Consider the following 25,519-nt stretch of genomic DNA (forward strand, 5'->3'; position numbering starts at 1 on the left):
AATACTTATCTGTGAAATGATATACTTCCTCCTTCATGGACTCAGTTCTCTGATTTTGGCAGTTGAAACACAAACAATGAACTGGTATTATGCAAAAAATGTGTTCAAATGCATTCACTGCAGCAGTAACTTGACCTCACCAAGATGGCGGTGCTCTCCTCCCATGAGGAACCACGTGATGTCTCCTCTAGTGATATAACTCATTGTCAGGACCCACCCCATTGACCTACAGGATGGAAATTGGAGGAGTGTCCTGTGCCAGCAAAAACCTCGGTCCGCCCGATTTTTGAGTCAATATTAATATCATTAATGACAAAGATAAAAAAAAAGATAATTACTAGCCTCTTCAAGCATTATTAATAGCACTTCAGTAAAAAATAAACCCGCTGTTTTAATATTATAACATCTGTTTGAAACACTCTGCTGTTCTCATTTGCTACCCTACCAAAGTCTTCTGCCCCCCTCCCCTATATAAAATGTTCCAGCTGGCCCGTCTCCTGGTAGCGCCTCCACGCTCTGGACACTACACTGACACACAGCAAACCTTCTTGCCACAGCTCACATTGATGTACCATCCTGGATGAGTTGCACTACCTTAGCCACTTGTGTGGTATGTAGACGCCGTCTCATGGTACCGCTGAAGTGTCTGCATTCAAAAGCCCCAAAAACGTTTAGAAGAACATAAACACTCACCTGAGCACAGGTGTTAGCTCACCTTTGCACTAACAGTTTGTGTGATTGAATGAAATATTTCACACTAGTTGGTTGTAATGCATAGGTATGCCTGTGTGAACATTATTTGTATTGTGTACATGTTGACATGTGGACATTTTTGGAGCCAACAGGTGTGTTTATAACAATTGAGTGTGTGTGTGGACAGGCCCCGCCCTTATAGACTTGTATCACATCTGAACCTGACTGTAATGATTATAACCATCCAGAAACTTGTTGCTTTATGCTGCTTCATGGTTTTACCCCCCCCCCCTCCTATAATCACCCTCCCACCCCCACCCCCTCTCTCTTCTTCCCTCCTTTCCTTTTCCGTCCGGTCCAACACAAAAGATTTTCAAATATGATTAAAATGAATAAAGTTTGGCCTAGATTACAAAAGGGGTTTACTCAGACATACCTCTGGTTTGTTAGAAAATTCAGAACCCCTGTTGTAAAAGTTAAATATAAAATAAAATAAAACATCAGGCAGAAAACATAAGGATGGAGTTGTCTGTGGTGACCACTTGTAGAACCACTCCTTTATTGGAGATGTCTTGCCGATCGCCTTTTGTTTCCACCTGTTGTTTACTCCTCTTGCATATAAAAGTAAAATTGAATGTCAGTCAGTGTTTTTCTTCCTAATTGGACGGTTTGATTACACAGAACTGTGATTGACTTGGAGTAAAATTGAATTATTTAGGTGTTACTTTATGTTTTTTGAGCAGTGTGTATAGATTCACATAAACAATGAAACCTCACAGTGACTGACTACTGCAAAGTAAACAATAAAAAGTGATTTCTTTTTTAAAGAAATAAATTTATTAAAAGAACATCAGTGAAATACAGTGCACATTTCTACTCATTTGCATTGTAAAATGCAAAATCTGAGTTAATTGAAATAATTGAAGTTTGAAAAATGTCATTTTAAAGCCGTGACTTTTGTTCTTGTTTTAGTGGCACAAAGATGACGTCATACTCTTGTACCCACAGATACAGCTGGTCTCTGACTGTGGTTATTCACAGGCAGTGTCAGTGGTCATTTAAGAGGCAGAATGAGAAAGAACATGTCATTTAAAGACAAACATGAGAACACACATGAGTGAAGAGCGACATTGCAGTGCAGAGGACATATGACAGGTGACTGCAAACTTAGATTTAGGTATGCAGATGTTTGAGGTCAGAAGATGTTCAACACCTGTCAAGAAGAATAACTGAAATAGGCAATTTACCATTTAAGATTGAGCACTTTACAATCAACAGCATACATTTAGTCCAAAACAGGTTATACTACAATGAGCATACTTGTTTTTTCTTTTAAACACACTCAAACAATGTTCTCATCTTGTGTTCGGAACATGAATGCACCTTTAAAAACAGTACAATGTTGTCACTGTGTGTTGAAGATGACGGCATGTTTGTGATTCATAATATAATGCTAAAATGGTTAAAAAATGAGAGACAGATTAAAAATTGTAAATGGTTTTTTCACCAGTTCACAGATGTATCAAAAAGTCTTTGGACAGGAAGTTTTCTCTTACCTGGGCACCCGTCCTTGAATTTTGACTAGTGGTTTTGACCTCTGAAATTCCACCAAGTAGCATTAGGCAGCTTGTGTCAGGTTAAAGGAAAGGAATTTGCATTTCAAGATTGTTTTAGCAGCTTTGATATCCCTGAAGCATCTGGTGGTGCTATACACCTGACCGTCAAGCTGTGCTACTCAATCTATATCTAGATTAGACGCAGTTCAATACATGCTAGAATTAGACAACTGTTTCTGTGACTATTTGTCATCTCAGAATGGGATTTCCATGTGGAATATGGGGCAGCATTGTTTAGAGTTGATCCTCTGTAATGGGTTGCTTATCTCTGTACAAGCTTGATGACCCACTCGGCTGTAGGGTTTAGATGGTGGAGGTCCTTCATGTATGTTTCTCCATCAAGGCATCTCTCCTCTGAAACGTAGAACAAAGAGTGTGTGACTAGCACAGATTCTTCCTCTTACCAGCAGGGATAAAAACTTCCCAATATAATTGATTGATTTTTTTCAGGGGTTACTCACTGATGTTTCCACCAATCTCAAAGAGACACAAATCCTCTTTTTTCGCTGTCACCAACCTGAGACGAGGACAGAACGGCTCATTTGGAAAGACAATAAAAAAACATAAACTGACCACAAAACTCTGAGCAAAGTAGCTCTGCAGTAGAGTTGAAGCCTCACCTGTCCTGGCTGAGAAAGCGTGTTAAGACGTCGACAGCCTGCAGATCCTCAGTGAGCTGCACTGCCATGGAGACTTTACTAAACTGGGGCGCTTGAACTCGAATGAATCCCTGTGAGCTCTCCTGCACATAAAGACAGAAGAGTTTGGTCAATGGCATCCCCCCCCAAAAACCCAGCCTGGCTGCAGAAGAAGAATGAAATGCTGCTACAATATTTCTTTAGAGAGGCAGGCCAGATTACTCAGACCAGAAAGAAATGGCTGAATCACTGAAAACATCAGACTGAGAGAATAGACTGGAGAGAATACTTCAACCATTGATACAGCATTATGGTATCCATGGTAACTATGGACTTGTAGCAGCATTACAGTTCAAATGGACTTGCATGTATTAAGTGAATAAAAAGGGTCACATTTCTCACATTTGCTATGTTTAATGTCCTGTCTGGAATAAAATAAAAATCAATATAATATAAACCGTTCCTGCCCATATGTCAAAGTGTCCTTGAGCAAGGCACTGAACCCCACATTTGTGTGTTTGTGTGTGTTCAAATAAATGGGCTCTGAAACTGGACAGGAGGGGAAAGCTACAGTGATGTACGTGCTGAGTCATTACAATATATTAATATTCCAGCAATTATCAGCTTTTCTTGCAAAAAGTCAACAATTGAATTCAATTTTTTTTTCTAAAAGCGACAAACTCTGTTAACTCTTACTGAGCTGCATTTGATTTGTGTATTGAGGGTCGACACTTTCCTTGAAATAAACACAAGTACAATACTTGCTGTTGTGTTGTAGGGAGAGGAGTGTGTTATGGAAAACAATGCGGCTTTAATTGCGTGTCTGTGTGTGTACGTCTTGGTAGGTCAGTGTGTGGTGTGGCTCTTTGACTCTCACAGTGAAAAACTTTGGCTCTTGGTGTCAAACTTGTTCGCCCCCCCTGCTCTAGACCTACAGTACAGACCAAAAGTTTGGACACACCTTCCCATTCAAATGAATGGGAAGGTGTGTCCAAACCTTTAGTCTGTATTGTATATATTTTGTCTATGTTTCCTTTTCTTAATTCTTCGAGATTAAAAATACCCATTGGTGGTGTAAAAGTAAAGGTTGGAAGTCTGTTCATAAAGCTACATCTTTAGTTATATTTTGATATTTGACTGCAATGAAAATACCTTAAAAAGGGGCTTATAGATTATTTAGTTTAATTAATTACTGGTCATGATTAATTAATCACACCCAGAAAATTAACCTCATGACAGCACTACACATAATTTCTCTTAGTTTCTACTTTTTCTAAAGGTTTTTTATGAGTTTAGGCTATCATTCAAAAAGCTGGATGGATTAGCAACAGCTGGAGACTGCAGCTAAATCCGAAACGCCACCTGTCCTACCTCAGGAATGGGTTTTTCGGAGGGTTTGTCTGTGGTTATCTTCTTCAGCAGCTTCCTGACAGCCCTCTGATTGTTGGGCTTCCTTTGACTTTCCATGTTGTGCTGTCTCACCTGGTCTAAAATAAACTTGGGGATCTAAATGAAGCAAAAGATACAAATCAGGACAAAACACTAATCCAGCCATCCAAACCAGATTTCCAGGCAGGACTCATTTGAGGATGGAGGAATCGTCTTGGTCTTACTGTCCACAGAAGATTCTGATATCTGATCAGCAGCCTGACAATGTTGGCGGTACTGGTTGCCATGGAGATCTCCTTATGTTCTGAGACTTTAGACCTGAATCCTTTAAACATGAAGATGTTGGGCGCCATAACAACAGAAACATTGTTCAGAGTCATTTTATTCTGCGCCTGATGGTCGATCACTTGTTGAAAAAACTCCACCAATGCCTGCAAACAAAAACCGCAAGAGTTCAAGTACACAGCACCAAGTCCTTTTCAGTACCAGCTGACATGAGGATGTGATGCCTCTAAAGAAAGCTACCTTCAGTGCGTTGTGATTGGCTTCAGGTAACAGCAGGACCAGCAGGTTCAGAGCCTGTAACTGCTGCTTCTTCGTGGGGAGCTCTGTCACAGAACACACCAACTCATCATGACACAGCATTACAGCCCCCACTTCCACGCAGAGAATACGTACTGTTGACTGCTATGAAAGCATTGAGGTACTCCACAGTCAGTAGAGGATGCGGCAGCTCCCTGATGAAGAGCTTCAAAATGCTCGCGGCATCGTGTTGTTTCACCTGTTGCCATGGAAATGTCCCCTCACAGAAAGAAGAGTCAAGCTCCTGGCACAGAGCCTGGATGCAGATGGATGAACAAAGACAGGTGTGTACTGTGAGTTTACTGAGGGTGAAGATGTCTGCATTCTGCTCCCCGGAGGAGAACTACCTTGACTCTGGTGGCTGCTCCAGGAATCCGTAACAGCCCCTCAGTGTCCAAGCCCTCCTCCTTAATGTGACTGATGAGCTAATAAGAAGAGAAAATCTCTGCGGTTGGATGAGGGTACAGAAACGGAGACCCTGATGATATGATCCAGTGTACTCTGGATCCTTTAGGATGCTTTAATAAAACATGGCTCTCCTGTTTAGGCCAACATTAGAAGCACTTCTATTATCAGTGTTGGAAGTCTTCTGTTCACAGTGACACCAGGCCATTTACCTTCTGCAGAATTAAAGGCACTTTGGTTCCGGGGACCCGTCTCTGGTCCTGATCCAATAGAGTGTTGAGAGGGACGCCAAACAAACCGCTATCTACGAACATAGATGAGTTCAAAAGTGTTAAAACTAGTTAAAACATTTGACTCAATAGTAAGGCATATGTAAGGTAAATGCACCAAATGACTTATTGCCCAAAAATCCACATCTTTGTGTTTTTCCTCCAAACAAAAGCGCTTCACTACCTCTGGTCTTGAGTTTGACGGGTTTGTGTGTCTTCAGGTCAATCCCGGCCGTGTCAAACAGAGCCGTCATTTCCACTAGCAACAGCCTGCGCACCTGAAACACCATCCAACCGTGTCAGAATGCACAAGAAACCACCTGCTCAACCACGTCAGAATAGGGTATCAGGTGGTGGTGGTGGGGTAAGCCACTTAGCTGCTGTTTACCTGCCTTACCTCACATCTGATATGTCTGGACATTATTACAATGAAAGCAGTAAGACGTTTGTAGAAAGCTGGTGATAAACTTCTGTTTTTTTAAAATCAGGTTCTCAGGTTCAACACTGGGACATTTTCCATGTGAGTCAGTTTAGAGGGAATCAGAACAGGACAGTGTTGTACTTAGTTGACATGTGTGTTGGTCAGAGTGTATCATTTTCCTCTCAATTCTTTTGTGTGTTTTCCTTTTTTGAAGAATTTGAGTTCATTATCTTTGTAGTGCAGTTTCTTTCTTTTGCATGCTGGTAGCTGAGATTTTGCTTTTGTGGTTTTGTTGATGTGCTGAGACGGGATAGAAAGGTGGACGGATCTCCAGCTGAGGACGGAGAAGTGAGGTGTGGAAAAAGGGCGACATGCAGTCAGCAAACAAGGGCTGCGGGGAAGACTTTCAGTGACTTATGCACACATTGTTACAGTGGAGAAATACGTATTTGATCTCTTGCAGATTTTGTCCGTCTGTCCACTTAAAACGATATTGTCAGCCTGTCATCCTGATGGTAGATTCATTTGAACAGTGAGAGAAAATCATGAAGAAGATCAAGAAATCCACTTCCAAATAAACGTTTTAGCTTTTTATGAGACTCTAAAGTATTTGATCCCCCAGTAACCATTATTGTACATGTTTTCTAGTTAACCTGCAATGGAAACTCCTTATTGGCTGAACACACCTGAGGCCAGGTGATCAGCTGCAGATGAGGCGGGAAAAACAGCAGGAGGCCTGTAGATACGCATTTCCCTCAATGAAATGCAAATAAATCTATACACACTCTTTAAAGTTCATTTCTTAATTTTCTATAGCTTAAAGTTCAAATAAATCTACCATTAGAATGACAGACTGTCAATTTCTTTTTAAGACCAGTAGGGGATCAAATACGCATTTCCAGCATTGAATAGTAAAATGTCTGTGTGCTCCACTTCTTGGTATAAGAACCCTGTCATGTATGTATGAGTTCTGTTACCTTAATCATATCCAAAGGAGATAGATCTTCAGCTCTGGTCTGACCTGTTTTAACTCGAAGCACCTTGAAGTTCTAAAAAAAAGTTTTAAAATGGATTAAAGTAATAGCTAAAGTAAGTTTTATTTTTTACCAACGACATTTCAAGAGGATCCTGATGCATTTCAGTTGTCTTGATTACATGTTTTTTTTTATTCTAAAATCAATGGATTGATGAGAACATCAGTTTCCATGTAACTACAGGTAGTTAAATGAGTAGCTGGGGACTGATTCCCAAAGTTTTAGCAAAGATATTTTTTTTTAAAGGTTTCACAAATTAATGTTCCATTTTGTAAGAGTAGATCAGTTTGAATCAGACAAATTACTTTTCAAAATGTATCATACAGTCGATTATCTTCATTGTTTGCCTAAATGATTTCCAACATCTGAGAACAGTAGGTGATAAACTGATGCTATAAATATCCGACCTTCACTTCTGCTGAAACGGCATTTCTTCTCAATAACAAAAGCTACAGAGAAGCTCCAATTCATCATTCGTCTCACAGGAAACAACAAAATAAAGTTCAACTAAAGTTAACAGAAAAACTGTCACAAGCTGCACCAGAAACTCTAAAACTCAAAAGCAAACTTTCTAATTTACCAAATTTCTTAACTTAAATCAGGCGAACCCGTAGTATTTCTTGTAATGATTATAAAACTCAAAAACTGAAAATATTTTAGCAAGAGTGATGACCTTCACACAACTGTTACTCTCAGCACCTGTGCACAGGTACAAGCGAGGGACTCACCGGGAGTTTGTCGTCAGGGGGGTTCAGGTTGTTGGTAACCTTTGCTTTCTGCTGATTGTCCCAGTAAGAGAGGGCCTGCTCAGAAAAGGCCACTTCAACGTCAAGCTCCGTCTCTGTTTCTATGGAGACGCACACACCCACACCAGTTATCACAGGCAGCTGATCTACAGCAGGAGAAAAAACCTCATCCCCAAACATTCAGAACAATCAACTGCTCTAAGAAAATCGCTGGATTATACGTTTTTACAAACACTTCCTCCTTGTGGGGCTGAGTCATGTTGTGTCATACAAACCAGCTGCTGAAGCATCTTTTGGTCCATTCTCACTTCTCCTTTGCAATTGGTGACACTCCTCATCCTGGAACAGGGAAACATCAGCCTTCAGGTTAGTGGATTTCTGTTGCATGGTATAATATATGATGTGACACATCCATCTGTCAGGCAGTTGGTTGAAGGCATCAGTGTCTGAGTGAGATGCTGACAAGACGGCACTAAAGTTTTCTTTCAGAAAAATCACTGGTGGTGATTTAGTAGTGTTGTTGTGGAGTTTGAGAGGAACAAACTGGATCCTGATAAAAGACACTTTCAAAGGAAATGAAAAGACCACATGGAGACATTTTTAAATACAAGCCTAAAGAACAGTTCACATGGTTGTCAGCAGTGGTCTCCAACCTTTTACAGGCCACAGACGGTCCGGCATGTCCAAGCCTGAAGTGGGTTTAAAATGTCTTATTTTTATGATTAGTCTCAAGTTCCCCTTAACTTTTGAGGGTAAAATTTATCTTAATCTTCAGCCTCGTCTGACTTTTAAGCTGCAACATACTCCTGTTTTTGTCTGTTGAATTCAGATTGATTACAGTTGTACCCGTCCTTGGCCCTGGAGTTAGGGAGCACTGGTTGTCGATACACCATTTTCATAAATAAACCTTTATGGTCATTTAACACTGCATGTTCTGACTGATTTTATAAAGCCTAATGAACTCATTTGATGCCATCCACCTGGACTGTGTGGTCATAAATGGCCCGTCAACAATCTTTCATTAAAGGCTGCTGTGGCTGAGCAAAGAGATGCAAATCCAACATAAAAAGTCAGCCTGCTGAGTTTAGTCTGATAACGCATCAGCATCATGGAGGGGTCTGTGCCCCAGCGGGACCTCAGTCCATCCTAGGAGGTTCTGGTGATGGTTTTTGAGGGTCCAGTGTGAGGGAGCAGTGTTTACATGAGTGTTCATGTCGTGCTCATTTGTGCATCCTAATCTCAGCACCTTCTCTGGAGGCTTGAATATGTCGCGAACATCCGGGAGGTGCTGCCGGTTGCGTCGGCGTAACAGCGTCTGCTGCACACGGCGCTCCACAGCTGCAGCCTGTGTTCTGGTCAGTGTGGACAGGAAGACTGCACTGTCTTCTTCCTGTCAAGTATTCAGAATCTCACATGAGTCTGCACCTTTGCTTCCAGCATGTTTTCCCATGCAGCTATCACTTTACAGCAGACAGAACACGCCATCGTAGAGAAGGAAGTGGTTGAAATGATCACCCAAGACACAAAAGATTGATACCTGATCCTGGTCATCAGCTGCCAGCGAATCATCAAACAGTCGTGCTAGCCCCGCCTCTGTAAGCCACGCCTCCTCCTGCTCTCCTTCTGGAACAAGATGACACAGCTGACATGACAGACTCATGGGAGGAGGGGTGGGGGTTTGGGCTAGAACCAGCAGATTGCAGAAAGGGGGAGGCACAGTTGGTCACAAATATGCATGAAGGGAAAGCTCCGTCCATGGAACCACAATCCTCTCAAACACGCAAAAATCTGCTGGATCAAACAAAACTCCTGATGTGTGAAAGGATGAAGGAAGTCTCCACAGAACTGAACAGGCATGGATGTTTTTCAGGTTTTTTTTCATGTCCGATTTCTTCTGCTCCAAAGCACACAACGCTACATTTATTTTTAACATCAAGAAAAGCAAAGCTGTAAATTGTGAATCTCCTTTGTTTCTGCGTCTAAACTAAAACCAACAAAAAACGTTCTTTGAATCTATTCTGTCAACCCAAACTTCAAATGTCGTCCTATGCAGCTGCAACCACATCACCACCATTCATGGTTCCATTCACTTCCATTTACCTCTCAGGTTTTTATATGCAGGTTTTTCGTACCTTCAGGATTTTTCTGATGTTCCTCTTCTTGAGGTTCTCCTTCTCCTTTGCCACCTCCTCCTCCGGAGCAAGAGATGTTCTCCACTTCCTTCCAGTAATCATCCATCTGCAGCTCATCTAAAGAGTCCTGCAGCACAATCCCAAAGTGTTTGTGGCATTAACGCACCTCTTTCTCATGCCATCACTCTCATCTGACCTGCAGTCTCTGCAAGCAGGTTTTCATCAGAGGAATGCATGCAGTAACTAAAAGAAATGTCTTCCCAGCCTGTAGGAACACGTCTAAACCTCAACAACATACATTTTTCTGCCACTGCTTTTTACACAACATGTTCCTCCATTTCAATTAATCTTCTAAAACCTCAAAAGTGTCCAGCCTACCTGAGAGCTGCTGCGCTGACACGTGGGCCGCGGTCGAGTGTTGGGACTGTGTCGAGGGCTGATGGTTGACTTGGGGCTGGACGAGAGCTGAGACTTGGTGCTGGGGGCAGAGTTTGGCTTTGGGAGCAGTGATGAGTCAGCGCTGATGGCGGTCTCGTGTTTGTCTCTGTGCTGTGGATCGTGGTTCTGCTGCAGAGTGTAGTGTCCCATTTTGCGGCTGCAGAAGAAAACACAGACATGAGTCTAAACCTGCAGCGTTTGTGCAGATGACTCGCGTTACAGTAAGTGTAAAAGTTAGAAAATTTGCTTTTTGTCTGGGAAGCTTGCGTCATGGACAGCACAGTGGTGGATAGCACTATTGTTTCACAGCAAGAAAAGGTTCCTGGTTCCAACCCCAGTGGATCCATTCTCTGTGGGGTGGGCATGTTGTGTCTGTGTGGGTTTTGGGGTTTCTTCCACAGTCCAAATATATGTTTCATGGGTCAAATGGTGAGTGGAGCAATGAGTTTCTGTTTCTGTGATACTGTGCCCTGCCTTCACTGAAAAGACAGCTGAGGTCCCAAAATGGTACTCATGTTGGCACAGCTGTGGAATGGATGGACATTTGGTTCATGGCAGCTGAAACTGGACTGACTTAGCTCAGATCAGAACTGTGTCAGACCAATGACCTTTGGGAAAGGTTCAGCCCACCCTTACCAGTGTCATAGCTGAGAACAAAAGAAACCATTTGAACAAAAACAGGAAATGTACTGTGGACCACCAGGGGTCATTTTCTGAAAAATGTATTGTGCTTTACCTGTTATGATCTCACCATCAAAGTTTAGGAATATCATTATAAAACATGAAATATTTGTATTCTAGCAGCGCCCCCTGTCTGCCTTTAAGTCCATGAGTCAAATAGACATGATAATAATGATGAATTGGATTTTTCTGCGCTTTTCAAGAAGCTCAAAGTTCTTCCAATGTGTCCATTATTCATTCATTCTTGGTGATGGTTACTACTAATGTACCCACAGCTGCCCTGGGGCAGACTGACAGAGGCGTGGCTGCCAGTTTGCGGCTATAGTCCCTCTGACCATCACCGGGACATTCATACACATTCACACACCAGTGGAGCCACACTGGAGGCAGGGAGGGTAAGGTGTCTTGACCAAGGACACGACAGTTGACTGGGGGAGCGCCGACCCATCAGTCATCGCCGACCTGCTTGGCCACCTGAACCCCTGCCGCCCTGAGGCAAGACCACATGAATTTCCAGTCAGCTGTCTAATGAGGTCAACATCCAGCTGAACTAAGAATAGCAAATGTGTGAACTTTGAACGCCCCTCTGCAAGATAAAAACAAAAAAAAACAGCTCACAATCAGCTTTTGCCAAAAGTGTCAACCAGAAATGATAACCGAGAGCAGTTTTTAGTGTTACAAAGACTTATTTTCTCTCCATGATGTAAGAAATCCAGGCTTTTTAAACAGGCAAAACAGTGTAAAACCACACATCCAGTTAGGGTTAAGCAATATGTGCTAAACTGTAAAAGTTTGACAAGTTTCCGAATGATTTACCAGAATTTTATAAGCTGCCAGAAACTCCACTAGAGCCAGGGACAAGCACAGTACTGTAGTATCAATAACTGGTTTGTTTCATTTTCTGTGATAGTTAAAAAAGCCCTGATCCATCGTCTGATAAGCTTCTGCAATCAAGCTGTAAAAATGACTAATCAGTTAGAAAAAGATGGACGCTTAGGGGCACTTTGACACCAGGAAACATGCCTGTACCGTAACCGTCTGACCAAAGCTCGACTTCTGTCCCACAGCTACCCCATGTTGACAGCATGTTGTTCCTGTTGTGTGTTTCTTTGAATTAGGATTAGCCTATAAAACAAGTTAACACTTTAACAAAAATCCACTATGTAGTATTGTCAGAAAATATTTCATTAAATCAGTATTGAAAAGGCTATCATTCAGGAGCTGTATGAAATGAAGAGAATCAGTCTTCTTATAGGTATTAAAAATCGTTTTAAAATGATACCTAGCTTTACTCTTCAACAAATATGTATTCAAGTATTTAAAAACTGTTTGCCAAAAATGCTTCTGATCCCGGTGAGCCGGACAGCATTTCTGTGGAGCTCCAGGTAGAAGTTTTTCTCAAGTGAATCAAAAACACAAACTAAGTCTAACAGTATTTCCATTCCTTATATCTCAGGCCTGTCTGAAAAACTTAAAAGGATTTTCAGACAACATAACATCCCAGTTCATCTCAAACCAGTTAATACTCTCAGACAAAAACTGGTTCATCCAAAGGACATAATTCCCAGCTACAAACAGAGTAATGTTGTGTACTCTATCCACAGCAAAGAGAACTGCAATGAACAATACAAGGAGAAACCAAACAACCTCTACACAAGCGGCTTTACCAACATCGCAGAGCCAACTCAAGTGGACCAGAGTCTGCAGTGCATCTCCACCTGAAGGCCACAAACCACTCGTTTGAGGACAGTGAAGTCTGAATTCTAGCCAGAGAGAAAGGATGGTTTGAGCGAGAAGTGAAAGAAGCCAGCTTTGTCAAGAAGGATAAACCCTCTCTTAATAAGAATGGTGGTCTCAAGGCCCGTACACACCGGGACGAATATTCGCCAGGCGTTATTCGCCAGCGTTTTTTGCCACGTTTTTTGTGTTCACACCCAGGCGATTTTCGCTGACGATGAGCCGAGCGAACATGCAATTTCATTCCCTGACATTAGATGGCGCTTAATGTAAAACAGAAATACTCCTGTACACAAGGTGGCGCTGCGCAATTTTACGCTTCTTAAAGTCGCTTTTCACTCAGAAGAAGAGAGCAAGTATTTATGCGCTTGTCAGAATCATACAAAGAAAACATGAATATTTCAAGCACCAGTTGCTCCAACTAGTGCTTGGTAAGGGGATATTTTAGAATGTCCGTCATTATTTCTTTGCGGCAGTGTAGACGCTACTTGGCGTCTATCTTCTTCGCTGGTATGTGTGCTCAGCAAGGCAGTTTTGTGTTTGAGCGCCCCCAAGTTGTGTTTTACTGTAACTTCAGAGGCTCCAGACACGTGTGCAAAAGCGCCATTCTCATTGGTCGTCTAGTTTTCGACGCGACGCGTCAAACCAAAAAAAACGAACCAGAGGCGTTTTTTAAAAAGTGACGCTTTGACGCCTGCCGTTTCTTCGCGTCGGTGTGCACACTCACATTGGTGCCCTTTGTTTAGTCACGAGGCATTAAACGTCGGCGAATATCGCGGGTGAAATTCGTCTCGGTGTGTACGGGCTTTCAGGTTTATTCTTCCATCCATCTACGGCAGTGTTCTGAAACTTAAACAAACCAAACCAGTTCCACCTGTGTCGTTAACAGCTGAAAGAGATGACCAGGCTGGGGATGGAGTCACTGGCTCCCCAACCCCCAGCTGAGGACAAAGGACTCTTAACGACCTGAAACCATGTAGGCTAAGTTGACAATACCATCCAGTTTCAGGTCTGACTACTCCCCCATGAGCACATACAGTGAGGTCAATAAGTATTTGATCACCCTGTGATTTAGCAAGTTCTCCCACTTAGAAAACATGGACGGGTCTAAAATTTTCATCATAGGTGCATTTCCACAGAGAGAGACAGAATCTGAAGAAACATTCAGAAATCACGTTGTATGATTTTTTTAAACAACTTTAATATTTGGTACAGAAGCCTTTGTTAATAATTCCAGAGGTCAAACGGTTCCTGTAGTTCTTCACTAGGTTTCTACACATTGCTGCAGGGATTTTGGCCCACTCCTCCATAAAGATCTTCTCTAGATCTGTCAGGGTTCGGGGCTGTCGCTGAGCAACACGGAGTTTCAGCTCCCTCCAAAGATTCTCTATTGGATTTAGGTCTGGAGACTGGCTAAGCCACTAAAGAACCTTGATATGTTTCTTACGGAGCCACTCCTTGGTTTTCTTGGCTGCGTGCTTCGGGTCATTGTCCTGCTGACAGACCCACCACGACCCATCTTCAACGCTCTGACGAGGTAAGGAGGTTTTTTCCCAATATCTCACAATACAGAGCCTCGTTCATCCTCTCCTTCATACAGTGCAGTCGTCCTGTCCCCTGTGCAGAAAAACCCCCCCAGAGCATGATGCTTCCACCCCTGTGCTTCATTGTAGGTATAGTGTTCTTGGGATGATGCTCCTCCTTCTTCCTCCTCCAAACACGCCGAATGGAGTTAAGACCTAAAAGTTCTATTTTGGTCTCATCTGACCAAAAGAGTTTCTCCCATGACTCCTCTGGATCATCAAGATGGTCATTGGCAAACTTCAGACGGGCCTTGACATGGGCTGACTTCAGCAGGGGAACCTTCGGTACGATGCATGATTTTAAACCATGACGTTTTAATGTTTTACTCATAGTAGCCTTGGAAACGGTGGTCCCAGCTCTCTTCAGGTCATTGACCAGCTCCTCCTGTGTAGTCCTGGGCTGATGCTTCACCTTCCTTAGCATCATCGATGCCCCACCAGGTGAGATCTTGCGAGGGGCCCCAGTCCGAGGGGCATTGACAGTTGTTCCTTTCTCACCAAGCTGCTTGGTAATTGCCCCGTAGCCACTTCCAGCTTTGTGAAGGTCTACAATGTTGTCTCTTTTGTCTTTTGACAGCTCTTTGGTTTTGCCCATGTTGGTAGTTAGACTTCTGACTGATTGTGGGGGGGCACAGGTGCCTTTATGCAAGCTAACCACCTCAAACAGGTGCCACTCATTTAGAATCATGAGCAGAGTGGAGTTGGACTATTTAAAAGCAGAACAGCAAGTCTTTGCTGGTCAGAAATCTATCTCATAATCAAGTGATCAAATACTTATTTGTCACAGTAATATACAAATAAATTGTTTAAAAAAATCATACGTGTTTTCTGAATGTTTCTTCAGATTCTGTCTCTCTCTGTGGAAATGCACCTATGATGAAAATTTTAGACCCGTCCATGTTTTCTAAGTGGGAGAACTCGCTAAATCACAGGGTGATCAAATACTTATTGACCTCACTGTATATACCAGCTCTTTTACCAGCTAATTCAGAATTGACAAAGCCTTTTGGATAAGAGGCGAAATGTCTTCAACTTTAAAAACCAAGTCCAGATGACAACCTTTAAACCTACTACTATGATGGAATCTACCAGGATGAATGAGAGTCTTCATAGAAATAAGTCTAATGAAGCAAAGGAAACATCTGAAAGGATATGCTGTTTGAGTAACCATCTGAACAGAACTGATGCTGAGATTACCAAGAAAACACAGATTTTAAAGAAACAGCAAAAATTTCTAAACACCTGGGATTAGAAACTGATAAATATGCATTAAACCACACGGACCACTGGACCGGTCCAAGGTTCTGTCAACAGCATGGAAGACTTTGATCACGGAAATCTGAGCAAGAAAAAGTAAGGAAGAACTTCAGCTGTGATCCAGGACTCTCTGGAACACTGGTGTGGATGTTTCCAGATGTACAATGAGGAAGCACTTGGAGAAGAATGGGCTGCATGGTCGAGTTGCCAGAAGAAAGCCTTTTTGTGCCACAAAATAGTTCGCTTACAGTACACCAAATAGCACAAAGACACACCTCGAAACTTCTGGACCAAAGTCATTTGGAGTGATGAGACCGAGACTGAACCTTTTGGCCATAACCATAAATGCTACATTTGGAGAGGAGTCAACAAGGCCTGTGATGAAAAGAACAATATTCCTACTGTGAAACACGGAGGCGGATGGCTGATGGTTTGGGATGTGTGAGCTACAAAGGCACAGGAAACTTGGTCAGAATGATGGCCAGATGAATGTAGCTCGTTAGCAATAAATACTGGAGGAAAACTGTCACTCTTCAGCTTGGAGGCTACACGTGGGACGCACTTGGACATTTAGATTTATTTTATTTCTTTTTAACTTGTCCTGTCCAACAGCTAAGCAAACGGATGAGAGCTGAAAGCCTTTTGTGTTGGACATATTTTACTTTTACAACAGGGTTTATAAATCTTCTGATACACCAGATGTATATTTAAATAAACCCCTTTTGTAATTTCAGCTAAACTTTATTCATGTTAATTATATTTGTAAATATTTTTGGTTGGACCGGACGGACAAGAAAAGGAAGAAAAATTGGGGGGGGGGGGGGGTAGAGGGGTGATTATAGTAGCGAGGGTAAGATCATGAAGCGTCAGAAAGCAACAAGTTCTGGAACTTTATGATCACAACTGATAGGTTAAGATGCATGAAAAATCTAAAATGGGCGGGGCCTGTCCACAAACACACACACACAAAAGTTACAAACACACCGGTTGGCTCCAAAAGTGTTCACCCTCAAACAAGTCTACGTGGACATACTACCACTAACATTCACACACGCATACTCAGACATTCAGACTAACGTGAAACATTTCATTCAGTCACGAAAACTGTTTGTGCAAAGGTGAGATAGCACCTGTGCTCCAGTGAGTGTTCATGTTCTTCTGGGGTGGATGATGGAATGTAAAAAAGAAGGAGAGAACCCAGCCCCCCCCCCCCACCCCCGCCACCACCACCACCACCACCACCAAGGCCTCCACCGCAGCAGCAGCGGCAGCCAGGACCCCCCCTCAACACCCGCACAGTACAGCAGATAATCCGCCTGCCGGGCAACCACATCCACTACACCGGGCAGGGCCAGCGGGTCCGCCACAGCGGCCCCCAATGCCAGAGAGCAGGGGGCGCAGGGGGTAGAGAGTGCAAGCCCCAGTCCGACCCGTATAGCAGCCTCCCCACCGCGCCCAACGAGGGGCTCCTGGCCATTTCGGCCAGGGGCCCAGATCTTGGACATTTCAACATTACAACAGTCCCAAACACAAGGCCACGTCCCCCTGTCATTGGTTCCAACAAAATAATATGAAGGTTCTGGAGTGACGGTCCGAGTCTCCTGACCTGCATACAGGGGTGCAAAAAGTGGCTATGCAGCATATGCGTAGCATAGGGGCGCTGGCCTACAGGGGGCGCCAAACCGAAGTTGGGAAAATCATTAATGTTTTGTTTTTTTTAATTTCACAGCTGTTTGTGCACATATAAATGATATGATCAGTAACAAAAGCACATCGTCATTTCAGGCACTTTAAACTTTTTTTCTGTTTTAAGGCCCGTACACACCGGGACGAATATTCGCCAGGCGTTATTCGCCAGCGTTTTTCGCCACGTTTTTTGTGTTCACACCCAGGCGATTTTCGCTGACGATGAGCCGAGCGAACATGCAATTTCATTCCCTGACATTAGATGGCATTAATGTAAAACAGAAATACTCCTGTACACAAGGTGGCGCTGCGCAACTTTACGCTTCTTAAAGTCGCTTTTTACTATGAAGAAGAGAGCAAGTATTTACACGCTTGTCAGAATCAAACAAAGAAAACATGAATATTTCAAGCACCAGTAGCTCCAACTGGTGCTTGGTTCGGGGATATTTTAGAATGTCCGTCATTATTTCTTCGCGGCAGTGTAGACGCTACTTGGCGTCTATCTTCTTCGCTGGTATGTGTGCTCAGCAAGGCAGTTTTGTGTTTGAGCGCCCCCAAGTTGTGTTTTACTGTAACTTCAGGAGCTCCAGACACGTGTGCAAAAGCGCCATTCTCATTGGGCGAATAGAAAAAAAGTTAAAAAAAATAAAAATAAAAATAAAAAAAATAGAACCCGAGGCGTTTGTTTTTTTTGACGCTTTGGCGCGTGGCGTTTTTTCACGTCGGTGTGCACACTCACATTGGTGCCCTTTGTTTAGTCACGAGGCGTTAAACGTCGGCGAAAATCGCCGGCGAAATTCGTCCCGGTGTGAACAGGCCTTTAGACTATAAAAGGGTTTCTGTGGCTAAATAAGGTTAATATTTGTTTAAAGTGGATTTATATTGACTTTTTTCCTTTTTATGTTAAAAGATACAATTTTAGGTATAATTACACAATTTTTATAGATCATGATCTTATTTATAGTCACCATGGCGAGTGGGGGGGCACGAAACCTTTTCTTTGGGGGGGGGGGGGGGGGCCTTTGCAAAAATAATTGAGAAGCACTGATTTCAAGGAATGAAGAAAAGTTTCTCTCATGGTTGAGAGACAGCAGGCATGTTAACAGTAGATTGTAATGAGATAAATAAAGGAATTCGTTGGGCTGATTTTGTTTCAGACAGATATTAATAATTTCTTTAACTGAAAAGGTTTTTATCCTTTGACTGAAACAGCACAAAATGATGATAAAAGTTGCTCCTATTTGAAGAAGTAGGGAGAAGTATGTGTGATGGTGGGTTAGATGGTGTTTTTGTTTCTTTTTATGTTAAAAGTTTGGATAATTATTTTTTGTGAGTGACTATTTAGTTTATCCTGTTGCTTTTAATATCACTTTGGCTGAACGACATTTTGGATTTTAGTTGAACATTTGGAGATTTTTAAAACAATAAAGAAATCTATTCTATTCTGTCACAACACTAAGTGATGTCCAACACAAATATAATTTACAATTAAAAATGTTTCTATTTTTACATATAGTTTATTCTCTGTATTCTTTGAAAATCTTCTCAACACAAAGTTTGTATCAGACAACTGTGAGGATGGAGAGAAGGACAAGAAAAGAGAGAAAGAATCAGGACAGATGGAGGAAAGAAACAGGCTGGTCTGATGGTGGACATTCAGGGCAAAGCCAGTTCAGATCAAGTCAGTCATTTTTAAATAGTATTCTTAGTTTTAAAAAAAACATGCATTAGCAAGATGTTTAATTTATTTTAAACATGAAATAATTGTTGCTTGACCGTATGATTTAGTGGATAAAAACACAGAAAAGGTGAAGGAGACAGACATAAAGTTGGTGATGCATCTGATAGAAAAGAGAGCAGAGATGAGGGAGGAATCATTAAACTATTAAAGTCACAAAAACCGAGATGCTCACTCTGGTTTAAACTTCTGCTGAACACCTGTTCACCTATTCTGGGAAAACAAGTGCAGACATACATGACAATCAGTCCCAACAGAGAAGAATGAGGAGAGAGGTTCAGATGAAGATAATGATGATAGAGAGAAAGAGAGACGACCAGCTGATGATGAAGAGGGAGAAGAACAGAGATGTACAGAGGAGAGGGCATTACTCAGAAGATTCTTCTGAATGGCCTTTAACACACAAATCTGGGGAATCATTGAGGCAAAACATGTTTGAAAATGGCTAAAAAAAAAATTCTGTTTATTTTAGATCTATACATTTAAACCCAAAACACGTGTTGTGTGGATATTTAGTTAGTTTGATGAGGGGTGGGTGGGGCATTTTATAATGTGCGTGTATGTGTGTGGGCGGGGGGGGGGGGGGTTAGGTGGCCGCATACCCCTATGAAACTGGGTAGTTGCACTCCTGCCTGCACATTATTGAGCCCCTCTGGGGAGATCTCAAATGGCCAGTCCAAGCAAGACAGCACAAGAATTTAAAGGAACTTGGGTTTTTTTGCCAAGAAGAATGTGGGGGTGGGGGTGGGGGGGCTTTACATTTGTAAGAGACAAAAAAAAATCTGATCAGTAGTTGGCAAATAGAATTTGTTTGTAAATCTGCCTCACCAGACACAAATATCACTGCAGAATACTGCAACAGAGTCCAGAATGACTTGATTAAACCTCATCAAATTAGTGTGAAAACTCCTCAACAATCATAATGAAGGGCACTTTTTTAGTCTGCATTTAGTTGGTTTGTGCTACACAAACTATATACATGCGAACATTAAAAAACAGATGCTAAACTGTTAAAAATGCAGTTTATTGAACTGCTCAATCATACTTTTAATTAACGTCAAATGAGAAAAAACTTTATTTGTGATCTAACAAGGACACAAAGATTCATTGGACACCTAATGACTTTGGCTGGAGCAAAATGTCAACACTAAGAACACACTGACACACACATCTTGATGTAAAATGTCTTCCACCAATCATGTCGAATTGTTGGACTTGAAGAAGAAAAATGGGCTTGGTGATTGGTTGACAGGTATAGTGTTTGCAGGAACCATGATGAGACTGCAGACTCTACTGACAGGAAGAGAAACTTCTATTGTTATTTGTTGAACTGCATTCCTGTGATGCAACCAATTATCTCTACGACCACGTTAAAAATTAAACTTTGTTTCATGTGTTTTGATGAAAGGTTGAACACACTTGAAGGTGGGTGGAAAAAAACACGGAGCCAAATCTATAAACACAGACAAAATAGGTTCAAACCTTATCCATTAAAATGTACTGCAGTGTTCTGAAGCCTCACATAGAAAGGCACAAAAGCTTCATGAACCAGGGGGAAATGTCCACTCAAAGTAGAACACAAACATCAGTGCAGAGTTCCCACGCTTATTCGTCTGTCAAGAGTCGCAGTTTCACGTGTTTTTCAGTCATGTGACTCCTCCAGTTCATCACAAAAACGCTTGTAGGAGACTCTTGAGTCCGAGGAAAGCGCTGCGGGAATTTCTGAGGAAGGGGAGCGGAGATGAAGAGCAGGCCGGCTCCCCCTCTAGCGGCTACAGGATATTTAACAGCGAGCAACAGCTGGTCCCAGCAGTTCCTGAACCGCTATAACCGATGTTTGCGCCCCTGCATGGAGAAACGGCATCAGCCGGCTCAGAAACGGCGGGAAAATATCCTGATACGCTGAGAAAGATAATCGGGGAGGAAATTAATGATCCAGATGAATGAAAGATGGATGAAAACGTTTTCTTCAGGAAGAAGATGACTTCTCACTTAGTTGATGAAGGAGGAAACACGGCTCCTAGTTTTAAGGCACACAGAGACCCTCCTAATGCGTTATACAGTCCTCTACAGTACAGTCTATTGCTCTGAATGAAACAAACTCTTTATGTTGAGCAATATTCCATTGTTCTCTAATAAATGTTTGACTAAGCATGTTTCAGAAGGGTTTTTGACGAGTAAGGATCACTGACGGACATTCCTCTGCTGTGTGTGTGTGTGGGGGGGGGGGGGGGTCTCTGTATTCGCGGGTGTCTCTGGTCCCTGACCCCCCTGAATACGGGGGAATACTGTATTTATTCAAGAAAAATAAAATGAAGCAACACATACATGTATTTAAACAGATAGATATGACACTTATGTGATGGAACGGGATTTACTAAAGACAATATTTGAAATTACTCTGAGCTCATGTTGCATCAGGAATTGAAGCGGCAGAAGGAGTGGAAGACACAGCACAGAGCCGCTGTGAAGTATGAGTTTGTATGGGAGTTTACAGCAAATGTAATGCTTGAACCTCTTCAAAGTTTCTGCAACTTTGACTTTGCAGTCTCTGATCTCTTTCAGATTGCAATGTTTGCACAAGATGTAATCAACTGGTGTGCCCCTCCCACAACTCTTGTATGTCTCCCTGTGCTCCTCTCTTTCTGTGGAAAACAGTCTTCACCATTTTCATTCTTTCAGCACTATTCTTCTGTATTCCTGTCCTCATCACTTCCTCATCATCATGTCAGTCAAAGTCTGCTCCAAACACCTCTCTCTCCCCTGGAGATCCCCCCTCGATCTCCTCCTCCACGTCACATCCTACCTGGGGGGCATAACCACTGACAACATTCAACACCACACCTTCAGCTTCATCCTTCTATCTGACCCTCTCTTCACCTCCAGATGATTCTTTTAAAACTCCTCCTTCAGGATCTCCCCCTCCGTTCCTCCCTCCATCCATACGATGATCAAACAACTTGAAGCAGTCATCAAAATCTATCAGAATGCTCTCTTTCCATCTGGCCTCCTGAACCCACAGAACCCCCTTTCTTAATTCCATCATGGTGACCAAATGTCTAGTTGGTCCATCTCACATTTTTCCATAATGTGTGTCTGTTTCTTTTTTACTCAACTGCTTTCAACTCTTTTATTCTAAAAACGTTTTAAATCTCGCAGCATTAGGAGGTGCAAACAACTCCTTAGGCCAGATCTCCTTTTCTGGTGTGAGGCCGGTTCCTTCTTCTGTCTTGCTTCCTGACAGGGAAACACTCACGACTCTAAGGTCAACCAGACACACATGCTGAAGGAGGCCAGACAAAGGAAGACTGAAATGTGACACTGGGTTGTTTGTTTTCCACAGTAGGACAACCATCTGGACCTGACACATTCATTTACACACACACAATTGTGTGTCTGCACATCCAGGACAGCAGCAGTTGTGGCACAGACTTCACTTCCTGCCCCAGTGTTTTGAGATAGAAGCATGCAGGTACACTTGTTTCCAGCTGATCCCGCTTCCTGTTTCCTCCTCAAACAGACCTTCTCTGTGAACACAGACTGACGGGAGCGCCCAGCCTTAAAAAAAAAAAAATCATCCCAGCACTTGATACAAGAACACTGAATGGAAAAAAGCAACAGAGTTTGAACTCTGACTTTTTGGGGGTATTTTGGGTATGTCTGAAAGAAGAAGAGTGAACGTGCAGACATGAGGAGGAGAACCAGACTAGGAGCTGATAAACATCTCAACGTGTGAGATGCTCCACCAGGTTTCAGTCCAAAGTCTGTACTTCCCTCTAAACAACATCTGTCAAATGAGTGGATTACTGTCAAATGAGTGGATTACTGTCAAATGAGTGGATTACTGTCAAATGAGTGGATTACTGCAGCTTTATTCCTATTTTTGAGTTACTTCATTCTCTTCTGCCATGTACGCCATGATCTACAGGCAGGACACCCGCACCGTTTTGTTGCGATTTCCCAGAAACCTCCCGGGTGTTTTGAATTGCAGACGCTCAGATTTGACGCAGAACTTCTATTACTTATTAACTTATATGAGGCCCGGGGGAACGGGCCCCCGGGGAACGGGGCCCAGACGTCTTGCTTGCGCACAGATCAAGATAACGTGGAAGTGCAAGGATCAGGGCTGTCCACGCCACGGCAGGGGTTGGAGTTACAACCGAACTTCTTCCAGCACAGCATGCGAGCGGCGCGACCCTGACCACCCTCTCAAGAATCCAGCCTCACGCGCCATTGCGCACAACCAGGATGACGCACAGACAGACACCCACCTGGACGCAGCGAGCTGGGGGTCCGGGCCCGGTCCAGTCTGCGGCTCGTCCCGCGCGCTGCTGTGGTAAGCCGTCAGAACCACTCCCTGGTGGTGGCGGCTCATGTTTCACTGCTTCTCCTCTTTCCTGCTGGTCTTCATCCGCTCGGCGGCTCACACACCTGCGACCCGTGCGCCTGGCTACACGCGCTGCATGGGCTGCTGCGGGCAACTAGTCCGCGGTCCTCAAACTGGACTCCAGGGACTGCGTCCGTCTGAGCTGTGAACTGCAGCAGGACGGGGCGGGGGGCAGTTCTAGACCTGCCCAGAGCAAAGTTTACCAGCAAACAGCGCCCCCTGCATGCTGGAAAAAGTACCGGTTCACTTCCAGCTCTGCAGATTGTGTTCAGAACTTTACAAGAACCAGGAAGATCAACAGTTCACCTGTAAGCCCTCATACAGTCAGTGAAACAGAAGGAGGACTTTTCTTTGTTATCTAACTCTATCACCACTTAGTTTCAATCCCCCGTTGTTACATAAAAGTTAACAAAGAGCTGGTTGAGCTGGTTTACTTGGTGAAGTTATTGTAAGTCCAGTTTGTGGTCAGGTTATCCTCAGGACATTGGGTCCACTTTGGTATCTGGAGGCATGCTTGAAGGTCTTCTCCAGTCAAGCTAACACTAAGCTTTCTGTGTTTGGTATAAAACATTTTTACTCAGGTTCTGCATTTGTCAAAATCTTCCTACAGCAATGACACCCCCTATCATGACACTAACACCTCCGTTTTGGTCTAATATGGAGCAAATTGCTTCACTCTGCTCATGGCAGATTTTCAGTAGCATCTTAGACTTTTTTCTGTCTTTACATTTTGTTTCTCACCTAAATTTTATCTGTAGACATAGAATCCATCATCTTCTTTTTTTGCTGAACAATTCTCCAAATGAAAATATCCACAGATATAGAAAAGATAAATATAAAGAAAGAAGAATCTTTATGAATGAAAGTCATGATGGACTAAAAACACACAAAAAAGTTCTAAAATGTTTCTCAAGAGCTTCATGCAAACTTTAGGTTCCAGCTGTTTTAAATCCTATTGGTCCTGCAGGATCCTCACTATGGCAGACAACAACCAGTCCACGGTTTCTGCAAAGGCTGAATTTAAAAGTCAACTCAAATTCACACATGGCAATTCATCCAATATTTAGATTGGATTTTTACTACTAAGCTACTTCCCATGTTTTCATCAGGCAATGAGTCCGTTTTTGTCAGTTTTCATAGTTAAAAATGTGTTATTTTTCTTTAGATTCCATCTTAAATGGTAAAATGTGTCTCTACTTAAGAAGCGCTTTTCTACCTTCCTTGAAAGCCCAAAGTGCTTTACAGTCACAAACCCATTCACACGCTGATGGCGGCTCCACCGGCGCCAACCTTTCCTCCAGATGTCTCGCCCACTTCGACACATGGGCGGGAATCAAACCTGCAGTCTACCGATCAGAGGTTGACCGCTCTACTGCTGCACCACGTAACTAAACCTAAACCTTAGTTTAGTTTAAATCCCTACATATGTGAAGGGTTTTTCATTCTCAAACAAGAATCTTTTTCAAATGTGAAAAATGCATCCATGTTGATTTGAGTTGAAGCTATTGGACGGGTGAGGAGGCAGGAGCCCCCCCTCATGTCTGCGGGTCAACCCTTTGCTGGCAGGAAGACATCAAAATCTGGCAGCAGTTTCTAATCCATTTGACATTGCAGCGCTGAACCTTTCCCCTCCAAAGTGTTAAATGTGAACAAAGTCCTCACAAAAACAGATGCAGCCGCCCGACCTGAGAGAAAGTTCTCTGAACTCCTGGACACCATCATGTCACGTGTCAGCTGCTGGAAAAACACAGCAAGCAGAAGATTCCTCCCAGCCGTCCCTCCGTCCTCCTTTCAGCTTCCACTCCACACCTGGACCTCAGAACAGAGGATGCACTCCATGGATCCAAGCTTTGCGGTTTCCAAAGAACCTGAGAACTCTGCCACACTTTCATGGAGGAAACATTCGTGTTTGTCTATTTTCAAGGGTGTTGATGGGATTAGTGACACGATTTATTTAGATTGTCATGCAACACTTTTTCCCAAGAATCCGTCCAGATGACAAGAGAACAGGTTGTTGGGTTTTGAAGATTAAATCTAAAGAAATCTCTGACTCCCACACGTCTTCTCACATTTTTCCTGGAAAGATT

General features: G+C 42.9%; 1 protein-coding gene across 2 annotated transcripts; it reads right to left on the reverse strand.

Moving 5' to 3' along the window:
• Positions 1–1,507: 1,507 nt before the first annotated feature.
• arhgap18 (Rho GTPase activating protein 18) lies at positions 1,508–23,777 on the reverse strand. Of its 2 annotated transcripts, none has more exons than XM_011492079.3 (18): positions 23,317–23,777; positions 10,304–10,520; positions 9,926–10,052; positions 9,331–9,413; positions 9,040–9,183; positions 8,069–8,132; positions 7,776–7,894; positions 6,991–7,062; positions 5,777–5,870; positions 5,536–5,627; positions 5,266–5,343; positions 5,015–5,174; positions 4,862–4,944; positions 4,561–4,767; positions 4,319–4,453; positions 2,930–3,051; positions 2,771–2,826; positions 1,508–2,663 (listed from the first exon to the last, which is right to left on the reverse strand). In XM_011492079.3, the coding sequence occupies exons 1-18, from the start codon at positions 23,418–23,420 to the stop codon at positions 2,572–2,574; spliced, it is 2,049 nt and encodes a 682-aa protein (XP_011490381.1). In that variant the 5' UTR covers positions 23,421–23,777; the 3' UTR covers positions 1,508–2,571. The 2 variants fall into 2 exon arrangements, with proteins under 2 accessions (XP_011490381.1, XP_011490380.1); XM_011492078.3 differs by having other exon boundaries at positions 9,331–9,416; positions 23,317–23,776.
• Positions 23,778–25,519: the final 1,742 nt, after the last annotated feature.

The sequence above is a fragment of the Oryzias latipes genome, chromosome 24 (assembly GCF_002234675.1).
Source record: "Oryzias latipes chromosome 24, ASM223467v1".
Classification (NCBI taxonomy): Eukaryota; Metazoa; Chordata; class Actinopteri; order Beloniformes; family Adrianichthyidae; genus Oryzias; species Oryzias latipes.

Excerpts from the sequence above, each read along its gene's own strand:
- arhgap18 (XM_011492078.3), bottom strand. The coding sequence starts at position 23,420 with ATGAGCCGCCACCACCAGGGAGTGGTTCTGACGGCTTACCACAGCAGC. Across the intron at positions 9,184-9,330 it reads CAGCTGATGACCAGGATCAG|GAAGAAGACAGTGCAGTCTT; the intron begins GTATCAATCTTT and ends AATACTTGACAG. Across the intron at positions 2,827-2,929 it reads CGCTTTCTCAGCCAGGACAG|GTTGGTGACAGCGAAAAAAG; the intron begins GTGAGGCTTCAA and ends TCCTCGTCTCAG.